Below are 13,698 nucleotides of genomic sequence, written 5' to 3'. Positions count from 1 at the left end.
ACTCACCTTTCTTCCCTGTGTTCCAGCGCTGTCACATTCTGCTGGAGGGCGGAGGAGGAGTGCGGCACCGAAGTACGCGCATGCCCATACCGCATGGTCCAGCGCCATATTGCTGAAGACACACTGCAAATGTGTCTTCAGTAAAATGGCGCCGGATAGCGCTATGCGCATGTGCGATACTCACGCGCACTCCAGCCCCGTTGTCCGGCAGAAGAGAAGCGTCGCGGCAACGCTCCTCCCGGTCAGGTAAGTATGCAAGTATGGTGTCGGAGATGGCGGTATGCAGTGTGTACGGTACCGCCATCTCCAGCGCCATACACACTCCTCACCGCTGGCTGCCTCACCCTGTCTGCAGCCAGACTGCGCAGGCGTGTCGCGCTTGCGCAGTCTACAAAGGCTTCAGACAGAATGACGCTCCCACGGTTATATTATAGATATGTAGGTTTGTCGCCATAAAAGTAGGGGCGCCCAGACACATTTCTTGCACAGGGGCCCCAAGCTGTCAGTGTCCGCCCCTGGCTGAGGGTTCATGTGGTGGGGCGCCATTGTCTCCACCTGCCTAGGGCATCAGAATACCTTGTCCCGGCCCTGATTACATGACTGGAACCAGCTATTGCTAAAATAAAACACCTCACGACATCACACAACTAAAACTGCCCATCACTAGCACTGATGAAACTCTTCACAGCATTAGATGACTAAAAGCGAGAAAACACGTCAAGGCATTCCCAGGTGGAAGCAGCCATCACTAAAGCTGATAACTTGTGTTGTGAGGAAAATTCTGAAGTTGTGTGTTATCTTGTTTATTAGCATCCAGCCATTTCAGTACAATGGCCACCTCGGAGTTCATAGACTGTTTCTGTTACATTTTCATGTTGTTACAGGATTTCTTGTCAAACCCTGCATGTTCCTGTGAATACAGCCCCAACATTAGGACATGAAGTTCTCTAGAAACACAGGGAGAGAACAAGATGCGACTATAGCGAAAAGTTGAGGCGAAAGTGGCTGAAGTGAGGAGATGCTGGAGGATGCAGGCGGGGGCACGGTGACTCATGCTCTGTCTGGGGGTATATAAAGGGCAGCTGTGAGCAGGGCACAGTGACAGCGAACCCTCGGAGTTCCCGTGTGGCGGGAAGAGTCGTCCGGCAGAGTAGCGCCCCTCACCTGGCGACACATGGCGCTTCTCCTCAGGGGCTCGGTGCTGTTCGCAGCGCTGCTGATGCTCGTGTCTGCGCTGCCCGGAGAGCTGAGAGGAAAGAGGAGCCCGGCTACAGCGTCCGAGTACGGGGTGAAGTTATGTGGCCGCGAGTTTATCAGGGCGGTCATCTTCGCCTGCGGAGGGTCCCGGTGGAAGCGGCTGCAGCAGGAGGATGGGATGAGCCCCGGGTACCGAAGTACAGGTGAGGTGTCGGGCCCAGCGGGCGGGTCATGTATGTACAGAGGATGGAGGGCTGCTGCGGGCGGGTCATGTATGTACAGAGGATGGAGGGCTGCTGCGGGCGGGTCATGTATGTACAGAGGATGGAGGGCTGCTGCGGGCGGGTCATGTATGTACAGAGGATGGAGGGCTGCTGCGGGCGGGTCATGTATGTACAGAGGATGGAGGGCTGCTGCGGGCGGGTCATGTATGTACAGAGGATGGAGGGCTGCTGCGGGCGGGTCATGTATGTACAGAGGATGGAGGGCTGCTGCGGGCGGGTCATGTATGTACAGAGGATGGAGGGCTGCTGCGGGCGGGCGTAGGGGAGACAGCTGACGGGACGGGGGCACCGGGTAGGGGGACTGCGGGCAGGTACTCCCTGTGGCGGCTCTGTGCAGTAGAGCTGAGGTTCCCTCAGAACTTTTGTCTCCATTTATTACGGTGCAGTGAGATAAGCGTTTTGGAACCATGGGAAAAAGATCGCTGAATGGGGCAAAGTTTGTCTCAGAAACATTCGAGTCGCGTATAATCCTTTCTGTGTCTGAGGAAATGGCGCCCAGTTGTCTGATAGTTTGCCAGATATGTCCCTAAAGGTTTGTTCCCACGGTCAGTAAATGCTGCGGGTTGGACGTTGCATACATCCGCAGCGGCCAGATGTTACAGCATAGTGGACGGGATTTCATCCACTATGCGTGCAGGAATGCCTCCAGCGTCCCTGTGTAAGCGGACAGGCGGCGCGTCTTTCCAGACTTGGGGAGACGCTCCGTCTCTGCAAGATAATGTCACCCGTACAATGTGTAGGACGTGGTGATTCCACACGGTTCAGGGAACACATGTGGAATCACCGGCGTTCAAAAGCCGGCAGCGCTTTGGATGGAGCGGACACGTGCTGCGTCCAAAGCGCTGCCGGCTGCTGACCATGGAAACATACCCTGACATGCTGCACACGGCCTTCTATGTATGCTGCCTCTGAGGTAAAAGTTACAGTGGGATACAAAAAGCAGTCATTTTGTCTGGCATGTAAAGGTTTTTTAAAACCATAGTTTTTAATTAAAAGTCTGTTGACATCTGAGCCTCTGTCAGATTCCTGATGAAATCCCGTCTCCACGATGCGTGCAGGGTCGCATCCGGCGGCCCTGCGTAACCGGATATGCGGCGTGTCTTTCCAGACCGCAGCATGTCTATTTATCTTGCGGAGATGCTCTGTCTCTGCAAGATAAGTAACACAGTCTATGAATACGATACGGTGATACCGCATGTGTTCAATGAATCACCGCGCGTACAACACGGCGATGCTTTAGGCAGAGCCGGGTATCCGCTGCATCCTAAGCGCAGGGATTACGCCCCGTGGACACATACTATTATACTTTTCCTCTTATTGTTCCACTCCTGGTTTTGGCTTATATATACTGATGTAAAATACTGACCAAATACTGAACATTTGAATGTGGCCTTTAATAGAAAAACTAGTGGCATACTTTTCTATATCTTTCCCATCAAAACAAGGGAACCAGACAGACCCCTGTATAAGTCGGTACAGTTCGACTGGTCCTATATGTGATGAGCGCCACCATTTGATGTCCATTCCTAGAACACCGAAGGGTCCACATAATTTCTAACATGTATGGACACATAAAGCAATGATAAGTCACCATCAGCAATGTCCAATTTACAGTTACAATTTCACAGCGTTTAAAGGGTGACGTATGGCATTTCAAAAGGAGGAAAACAGACAAAATAGGTCAAAAGGTTCAAGATGACCAAAGCTCTTTAAAGGTTTTTCAGAAGTGTCAGATCAACATAAGTAGTTATATAGAATACATACAGGAGCTTCTATATGATTATAACATGTGTTTTATCATATAGAACTCAGCAAAGTAAGGAAAGTCTAATGTAGAATATTTGTAACATTTCTTTATCACTTTTGGGTTTTCTCTGCCATGTCCTGTTCTATGAACAGACACTATCTAATATGATTTAGCTATAGATTTATTTATAGTGTGTAGTACAATGACCGGTCACTTGGTTGGATATATTGGATCTATAGTTTTATGTCTTTTTCCATGATAGTGTCCAGGCCTGTACTGATAATATAGATTACTGCACTTTCAGAGCATTTCCTCAGCACTCTGTTGCCTCAGAACACACATAATTCAATAGTCACTGTAGGCTTATTTCCACAAGAAGACCCCGATTTAGATATTTAGATGTGAAACAGAATATTGCAATGTTTAGGTGTTGACATATTTGAAACAAAAATATAACCATAAAAGCATGGATCAATAATAACTAGCCTGCTCGTTGACAGTTCCCAGGTAGCAACAGGTGATAAAAGGTAGAACTTTACTGTGATACAGTAGCATGAAAGACCATTTGCAATATATTATTATCATAGTAACTAGAGGATGGTCCTCCAGTATAAAATCGTGTGGTCACAGGACATAGAGATATACTGTAATCTGGACTGTACCAGTCTAAATGAATCGGGCCCATTTTGTTTGTATGTACCAGTGTCATTAATGTACCACTTATTTTGGATGCTGACAATTTTATTTTTAGAGTTTATGTAAATCTTAGAGGGACATGCTAATATTTCCTCCCTAACAGACTTGCTGTTGTAGAGCCAGTCAGAAAAGTCAGATCATTTTCCAATAAAGACAAAGATTTCTACAAAACATGTTTAATGGGAATTAAACAAAATCACTGTGTGAAGCACTTGGGAAAGAGTTCCTTTGGAGCATAATATGTTCTATCAGTATCTGCAGTTGCGACATGCATTTTCTAGACAGTGGAGAAAGTCACCAATTGTGATGCAAAGTCATGGGCGGACATACCGCATATGCAGCCTGTGCGGTTGCATCGGGGCCCAGAGGTGGAGGGGTTATCTGCAGGGTGGCTAATAATGAGGGCAATGTGGCCTGATTATCAGGGCCCGAGGGGCCCCTGGCCAGATTGCCCTTATGTGCGGTGGGCAGGGAGTGAGCCCTGCAGCTCCGCTACCTACAATAGGAAATAGCTGTGGAGCTACAGGGATCCATCCTGCTTCCTGCCCGCGCTTCCTGTCTCTGACACAGCTTGGCTGGATGACGTCATCATTCAGCGCTGCTGTGCCAGAGAGAGGAAGCTGCCAGGACTGTGATGCTGTGGCTGCGAGAGAACTTGCGGAGCGGTGGGTTGTGCTGTGAGTGTGCTCGTGTGTGTGTGTGTGTTTAGAGATGAGTGGTGGTGGTGTATTTGTGCGTACATGCGTAGCACTGCGGGGGAATGTGCAGAGAGGTGAATGGTGCTGTATGTGTCTGTGTGTAGGTGGAGGAGAGCGCAATGATGGGGTAATGGGGAGAAAGCAACGATGGGGTGATGGTGAGGGCAATGATGGCGATGGTTGGGGAGGAGGAAATGATGGAAATTGTGGAATGGGCAAGGATGGGGATGGTGGGAGAGGAGGAAATGATGGATCTGGTGGAATGGGCAATGATGGTGGGGAAGAAGGCAATGCTGGAGGTGGTGGAATGGGCAATAATTGGGGTGATGTAATGGGCAAGGATGGTGGTGGTGAAAAGGGCAATGATGGGGATGGTGGGGGAGGAGGAAATGATGTAGGTGGTGGAAAGGGCAATGATGGAGGTAGGGGAGAAGGCAATGATGGTGGTAGTGGAAGAGACAATGATGGGATATAGTATAGAAAAATGTTTAGAATTGAGAGTCCTCAGTGGTTGATACCTTTTAATGGCTAACACGGTACAAAGATATATATATTTCCTGTATCGGGATATAGTATACTCACTTATTCTGTATAACACCATCCTTAGTTACATAGTTTCCTCTTTTATAATGTATAACACCGTCCTTTATTACGTACCATCCTCTCTAGTTATATATGGTGCCATCCCTTATTATATAGCTTCCTCTACTGTTATGTACAGTGCTTTCTATTACATAGTGTATTCTTGTTAATTTTGTTATTCACAGCTCCCTCTTTTATTTCATAGTCTCTCTTTTTAGATATAAAATGACTGGTGATGGAGGAGCCGGTGACCAGACGACCAGTCCATCAGCTCCTCCATTAGAAAAGAAGCTTTCAAATGCTTAATCAGCCATCATTGCATTATATATCTAACAAGAGAAGACAGTGTATAATAAAAAACAGGGCTCTATATAATCCAATATGTAAGGGACGGTACTGTACATAACAAGAGAGGGCACTGTATAATAAGGGACGGCAATATACATAATAAAGGCGACTATGTAATATATATACATGTATGTGTGGATAGATAGATAGCTTTGTCGCCATAAAGGAAGGGGGCCCAGACACAATTCTTGCACAGGGGCCCCAAGCTGTCAGTGTCCGTCCCTGTGCAGAGTGACAGTATGCTGAATATAATTGGTTCACAGAGGAGCACTAAAGGCTTTATATCACTAATTTACAGGGGATTGTTGGACATGTTTCTGGATATACACCCGATGATGGCTAGAGCTAAATGGACGAAGGATTTAGGAGATATAAAGGATGACCAATGGGACTCAAATCCACATTATGTCCCTAAAATATCTATAAGCAAATCTGAGAGGGTATCGCAGTTATTCACCATACATAGGGTATACATGACCCCTGTCTGGATGAGAAAGGCCGGACTACGGTCGGACTCTTATTTGTCCAAGGTGTATGATGGAAGAAGCTGACAGTCTTCACATGCTATGGTCCTGTCCCAGATTGCAGGCATATTGGATAGTGGTCCTAAATTTAATAGAGAAAGTGACGGACACAAATATTTCTCGAGATCCATTGACATGCATTTTAGGACATGTGGAGGGGGTGGCGATGGATAGATGGGGCAGACTTGCAAGAGCCAGAATGCTTTATGTTGCAAGGAAGACTATTACATTGCACTGGCTAGATGAAAATCCCCCTACCAGAAAGAAATTCGTGAATGGAGTTACCTTTGTAATTCTTATGGAGCGGAGCATTTACATGAAAAGAGGTACAATGAATCATTATGAGGACATCTGGGTGGGCTGGTTGGACTTCCCTGGGCTGGCCTCTGTAGATCTTGTCAGTGATAGGATACTAGGGCTGTAAGAATGTTTACTACATGTAATACATGGACAAAGATTGTGGAAACGTGATGGGGGGGGATAGGGAAGGTTTCTTTGTTTAGGGGGATCTGTTTTAGTTTTTACTGTATTTTCTTTAAAAAAGGAAAGTAATCCTGTCTATATACTTTTATATACTTATGTATGTAGTGTCATTTTCCTTGCTTTCCTCAATAAAAAATATCTGATTTAAAAAATCAAAATCACTGTAAACTCGGAGATGCTCAAGCAAACATGTCTGGAAGTATGTTCATATCTATCTATCTATCTATCTATCTATCCCCACTTAAAGGGAAGGTGCCATCCCAAAAAAAAATTTTCAGCAATTGAAAAAAATGTAAAGAATTAATGTTTACATTTTCTTAAAAAATATTATCATTTGTTTTTAATTTTGCAAAATATGAAAAATAATTTTAAAAAGCTTGGCATTTCCACTTGTTAACACTAGGGGGAGCAGCTACTGAAATCTGGCACAAAAACCTATGACATCTAGGAACACAGTGAGCAGCCATTTTGATGGGGCCTGCAAAGTTACTGACTGTCTTTGCATGTAAAGTCTGGATCAGAACGGCCATCAATCAGCCTGATCCAAACTTTGCAGGCAAAGACCCCATTCCCCTCCTCAGATCCTGTCCTGGCGATGTGTGAAAGCGAGGCGACAGGCGCAGTCCAGGGTGACGCTGGGAAGCAGGCTGGGGGAAATGTAGCCATACAGTAACGATAAAAATGAGACCCCTCTCTTCAGCTGCTTCACCAGCCCTCCCCTGACTGCACCTATTACCCCTGACCCGTGTGCAGGTGCTCAGCCAGAACCACCCTAGAATGGGTCCCCTTTTAGCAGATAATACTGCCATAGTGTTCTCACATAATACCGCCATATAGATCATACACAATACCACCATGTAGATCTCACACAAAACCAGCAGGGTGACAGCAGCACAGAGTATTTCAGGAGAGCAGCATCACACAGGAGAGGATTAGATACACGGCTCAGCAGTCAGTATCACACAGGATAGGATTAGATGCACGGCTCAGCAGACAGTATCACACAGGAGAGGATTAGATACACGGCTCAGCAGTCAGTATCACACAGGATAGGATTAGACACATGGCTCAGCAGACAGTATCACACAGGATAGGATTAGATGCACGGCTCAGCAGACAGTATCACACAGGAGAGGATTAGATACACGGCTCAGCAGTCAGTATCACACAGGATAGGATTAGATGCACGGCTCAGCAGACAGTATCACACAGGAGAGGATTAGATACACGGCTCAGCAGTCAGTATCACACAGGATAGGATTAGACACATGGCTCAGCAGACAGTATCACACAGGATAGGATTAGATGCACGGCTCAGCAGACAGTATCACACAGGAGAGGATTAGATACACGGCTCAGCAGTCAGTATCACACAGGATAGGATTAGATGCACGGCTCAGCAGACAGTATCACACAGGAGAGGATTAGATACACGGCTCAGCAGTCGGTATCACACAGGAGAGGATTAGATACACGGCTGAGCAGTCAGTATCACACAGGAGAGGATTAGATACACAGCTCAGCAGTCAGTATCACACAGGATAGGATTAGATACACGGCTCAGCAGTCAGTATCACACAGGAGAGGATTAGATACACGGCTCAGCAGTCAGTATCACACAGGAGAGGATTAGATACATGGCTCAGCAGACAGTATCACACAGGAGAGGATTAGATACACGGCTCAGCAGTCAGTATCACACAGGATAGCATTAGATACACGGCTCAGCAGTCAGTATCACACAGGATAGGATTAGATACACGGCTCAGCAGTCAGTATCACACAGGATAGGATTAGATACACGGCTCAGCAGTCAGTATCACACAGGATAGGATTAGATACACAGCTCAGCAGTCAGTATCACACAGGATAGGATTAGATACACGGCTCAGCAGTCAGTATCACACAGGATAGGATTAGATACACAGCTCAGCAGTCAGTATCACACAGGATAGGATTAGATACACGGCTCAGCAGGCAGTATCACACAAGACAGTATTACAGATATGCCCACACTGGTGAAACTTCCAGCCCCCCCATACACTAGACTATGGGCTGTATAAGTCACTGTCCTCAGACAGCCATAAAAGGGAAGGTGTCATATTACCGGAGATCACTGGGGCTGTGAGTGAGTGAGGAGGCGGAGACAGAGCAGAAGAACACAGTAGAGCAGGAAGCACGGGGCCGAGCCTGGAGTAAGCAGGACAGAGGAGCATAGAGGAAAGTCACCCGCACTCACCCCTCTCCATCCTCCGGCTCCACTGAGCGCTTCTCTCCTCTGCTGACCACCTTCTCCATATCTTCAGCCTCTCCTCACAACACAGGACCCGTTATGCCACAAGTGGTCCTGTGATAGAGGGTAAGTGGAGCTCAGCAGATAGCACTGGGCTACAGTAAAATGGCGCCCAGCCACACCTTCAACAGTGAATGGTGCAGCCCACAGGGGCGTGCCCAGTTCTCTGCTACTGAGGCTGCAATGTGGGGTCGGGAGCCGACCGCAGTCTTCTATGTCCAGGGACGGCCATATTTGCAGACTGTATGAGTCCTCCACAGATCTGCAAATCAAGATGGCAGCGCCCAGTGGCTACATGAAAACATTATTACAAACAAACCATAAATCCTGGTTAGTACAACATTTGCTGAAACAACATGTTTTGTTACTTACTATTTTTTTGCAAATTATATAAAATTGCAGCACCTTCCCTTTAATAAAAACTTACAGAAAACAACGCAAAACTTAATTGCCTGGAAGGAATTTGTAAACATATAGGCAACTTGGTACTGTCCTGCCATAGATTATTTCACCACATATGCAAAATGCAGAATTCGCCATCGGCAACCTCACCAATCTGCTGTAGTAGCAGGCATGTTTAAGCACTAGTGATATGCGAGTATACTCGTTGCTCGGGTGATCTCCAAGTATTTTGGCGTGCTCGGAGATTTAGTGTTTGTCAGCACAGCTGCATGATTTGCGGCTGCTAAACAGTCTGGATGTGTGGAATTCCTAACAAACAGGCAACCCCCAAATGTATTCAGCCTGTCTAGCAGCCGCAAATCATGCAGCTACGTAGACAAACAGTAAATCTCCGAGCACACCAAAATATTAGATCACCAGAGCAACGAGTATACTCGCTCATCACTATTAAGCACCAAACATGCCAGACTGCTCTCTTCAGCCCATTGATTGTTATACAGCAGTTAGCTGCTCACCATCGTCCCCCTCCCTCCCAACTGACAAGCTGCTGTTATAAATCTTGCTTTTAGCAATCCTGTAGAATCCCAGTCCCCAACAGCCAACATTATGGCTCTCACTGTACAGAGATGCCCTGCTATGTCTGTATGTAAAAATAGTGATAACCATGTATAAGCTAGAACAAACCACTGATAGCTGAATGTGTTACTGCAGAACTTGGGCTGACATTTATAGCTTACAAATACTAAAGATCTGTCACTCGAGGAGTGCCCGTTATGACAGAAACCAGGAATTAAGGAGACTGCATAGCTCTGAGCTACTCAAACGACAACTTGAGAATACCCCTTTAATAGCTTGACTAAATCAAATCAATATTTGGTGTGACCGCCCCTCGCCATTCAAATGAGCATCAAAGTATCAATTTTTCTCGCTACACATGCATATAGTATTTGAAGGAAAACGACACTGCATGAAAGAAGTGGAGGTGTGCTCAATCTCTGCTCTGATCGGCTATTTCCTGCAGTCCTATAACTTGTTTGATTTTTTTGGAATATCACTTTAGTTTCTAAGTTAACTTAAATGCCAATTCTTGTGTCAAGATCATTATTACCATTATTTTACTTATTAAATCATTGTTATTACAGCTTATTATCATTCATGGCAAATCAGTAATTTTTAGGAAATGTGATTTTGTATGTAAAAGGTGATTTGACTAAATTGCTTTGATTGTTTTGCTTCTGTTCTGTATGCATTTATTTTTTTTAATTGCGTCTTTTTTTCCTTTTGTTTCTTAAGATACTTTACAGGACTCTGCAAACCAAGAACTACATCAGTTAAAGATGCAGTCCCTTTTTGGATCTCACCTGGAACAGCTTCAAAAGCCAAACATACCATTAAAACAGCAGCCACTGAAGGATACTTTTCACTCCTATGATGATTACAGTTACAGACCAGTAGAGGATTTCAGTGAATATATAAGGCAGGTGGATGATACCAGTGAATTAGAAAACAGTGCAGGTTCCGATGGCTTTCCTTGGATTAAAACCTCCAGAAGGAGGAGGGAACTGTCTATAGGAGTGGCAGGCATTTGTTGCAAATGGGGCTGCACCAAAGCAGAGATCAGCACTCTTTGCTAAAGTACTGTAGTGATGTACTTCTAGAATTCGTATACAGTGTACACAGACTTAGCAGCAATGTGATCTACCTGAGTATTTCACATGCTTTGACTATACAGAATATTTTGGTTGATCGCTATTTGTACTTTAACCAAAGGCCTTTTTGTGGCTTGCATATGTTAATGTGACTATTAATAGTTTTGTCAATAAATATTTTTTTGGTTTTGCTGTGGAATATTTCTTGGTTATTTAGTAATTCTATAGGATATAATGCTTATGCATATAGTAGTCCCTAGGTCACAACACTTTTAGCATACAATGGTCTGTTCAGACCATTGTATCTTAAAACAAAATTTAACATGAATTTACAAAGCTCTTGTTGACCTGTGGTATGTCAGTACCTGTAATTCTTTTTTTTTTTCTTTGTTTTCATTCTTTCGTTTTCTTACTCCCCTTATTCCAAGATCTATAACCTTTTTTATTTTTCAGTTGATATAGCCTTGTAATGGCTAGGTTTTTGCTGGATGAGTTGTACTTTGGAATGAAACCATCCATTTTATTATATGATGTAATGGAAAAAAAATTCCAAGTGTGGTGAAAAAGAAAAAAAGTGCAAAGTTCTAAAAAAAAATTTTTTTAATTTATTTACAGCGTTCATTTTACTGTAAAACTGGCCTGGCAATATGATTCTCAACGTCAGTACTGTTACACAAATACCAACATGTATAGTTTTTGTTTTATGTAAGTGATAAAAAAATTCAGAAATTTAAAAAAATAAGAAAATAAAATAATAACAGCGACTTTTGTGTTCCGATTTTACGACATCCGTAACGTTCTCAATTTTCAAGATATGGACCTATGTAAGGACTTCTTTTTTGAGCACCATGTCGATGTTCTTAGGCTGGTTTCACATTATGTTTAGGCAGTCCGTTAGACGGACTGCGTTACACCGCGGCATAATGCAGTGTAACGCAGTTCGTTAACACTGCCATTACCCTCCATTGTCTGATGTGCCGTCATTCAGTGACGGAGCCTCGGACGCGGGCTGCAGCGTTTGAGGCTCCATCAGTGCTAGCGGGTTTAGCATAACGCAATCGCGTTATGCTATACCATTTAACCAGCCCGTCATTGCTATGCGTTGAACGGGCTGGTTAAACACAATGTGAACCTGGCCTTATTGCTATCACGTTGGGGTAGATATAATGTTTTGATTGTTATTACACTTTTTCTGTTGCGGTTGCCAAAAACTTAATTCTGGTGTTTTGATTTTGTTTTCTCATTACGCTGTTTACCGATTGGAATAATTTATTTTATATTTTGATAAATCAGACTTTTATGAGCGCAGGGATACCAAATATGTGTATTTTTGTTTCTTCTAGGGGAAATTTGAACTTTCATTTTTTTTTTTTCAAATTTTTGAAAGCATTTTTTTTTTCTACTACTCACTGTAGAATTTGCGATCATCTTACCGCTTGTGCTATTTACAGCGATGCTACAGCATTGCTGTATTTGGCAAAAATCACAGTCTCCTTTGAATGCCTGCCACAGGTTTCCACAGGAGTACCTTGATGACAGACACAGGGGTCCTCAGTATGACAACCTATTGGTGTCCTGCGATGGCGTCGCAAGCAGGCCAATGAAGGGTTAGAACAACGTGCCAGTGTTCATTAAATGTTGCTGTCACAAATTGACGGACATGCAACAGGCTTTGCTGCGGCAGATGATGGATGAATAACACAGCCATCATCCGCCGGTAAATATGCACGTTGAGCGTGTGAGCTCACATCAGAGGCAGGGAAACGACTTATGACTGACAAAGTAGGTCATAAATAGTTAAGGGGTTAATAGTAATATTCCTGCATACATACACTCATTGCCTGTCCAGTGTCTCTCTAAAATGCAGTACGATATTACATAGTCTGTAAGGGTATGTTTCCACGGGCAGAAACCGGCAGCACTTTGAAGGCAGCAAATGTCTGCTCTATCCAAAGTGCTGCCGGCTTTTCAACGCCGGTGATTCTGCATGTGTTCATTGAACCGTGCGGAATCACCGCGTCCTATACATTGGACCGTGATATTTATCTTGTGGAGACTGAGTTTCTCCGCAAGATAAATAGACATGCTGCAGTCTAGAAAGATGCACTGCTTGTGCGCCTCCCCAGGTACACTGGAGGCGACCCTGCTCGCATAGTGGAGATGAGATTTCATGAAATTCCTTCCACTATGCTGTTACATCTGGCCACTGTATGCAGCATCCAACCTGCAGCGTTTACTGACCGTGGAAGCATACCCTAATGCTCTCTACTAGTGATGGGCGGGTCCAGTTTGGCCGAACATCTAAAAAAAAGTTTTGGTTCTGGTACCAGAACAGTACCCAGATCTCATTCAGATGAATGGAGGACCCGAACATCCGTTGTTTGCTACGCTGTTATCTGCGTGACAGTAAGGCAAATATGGGCTTTGATCGGCAGCAAGATCATTACCGCCAGTCAGAGAGCTGCAGTTCCCACACTGTCAGATGACAGCGTGAGCCAGCAGCTGTGACCAAAGGGAAAAAGGTTACCACCATTCACAGGCGTTGGCTGATGAGGGTACTACTCTCATCAGCGTATGCGTGCTGTTGCTGATAACAGAGAGAACAGGCGCCGCTGATTGGCGTATTCATCAGTCTGTGCAATAAATGAAAAAAAAAATATGTGGTGTCTCTTCTATTTTTGATAACCAGTAAAGGCAAAACCAACAGCTGGGGCTGCAACCTTCTGCTGTTAGCTTTATCATTGCTGGTTGTCAAGAATTTAGTGGTCCCACACATTTTTTTTTTTTAACATTTT

At 44.8% G+C, this 13,698-nt stretch overlaps 1 protein-coding gene across 1 annotated transcript; it reads left to right on the top strand.

Moving 5' to 3' along the window:
* The first annotated feature begins 1,079 nt into the window (after window positions 1–1,079).
* Window positions 1,080–11,102, top strand: LOC141047545 (relaxin-3-like). The gene is made up of 2 exons (XM_073542633.1): window positions 1,080–1,400; window positions 10,548–11,102. Exons 1-2 carry the CDS (start codon window positions 1,175–1,177, stop codon window positions 10,886–10,888), a joined length of 567 nt encoding a protein of 188 aa, XP_073398734.1. The 5' UTR covers window positions 1,080–1,174; the 3' UTR covers window positions 10,889–11,102.
* Window positions 11,103–13,698: the final 2,596 nt, after the last annotated feature.

This window comes from Dendrobates tinctorius, unplaced genomic scaffold (assembly GCF_039654945.1).
Source record: "Dendrobates tinctorius isolate UK_male_01 unplaced genomic scaffold, ASM3965494v1 ptg000128l, whole genome shotgun sequence".
Classification (NCBI taxonomy): Eukaryota; Metazoa; Chordata; class Amphibia; order Anura; family Dendrobatidae; genus Dendrobates; species Dendrobates tinctorius.
This window is presented reverse-complemented; position numbering and strand designations above follow the sequence as displayed.

Bases quoted from the DNA above. Each gene is read 5' to 3' on its own strand.
- LOC141047545 (XM_073542633.1), top strand. From the start codon at position 1,175: ATGGCGCTTCTCCTCAGGGGCTCGGTGCTGTTCGCAGCGCTGCTGATG. The intron at 1,401-10,547 runs GTGAGGTGTCGG...TTGTTTCTTAAG, and splicing joins CCCCGGGTACCGAAGTACAG to ATACTTTACAGGACTCTGCA.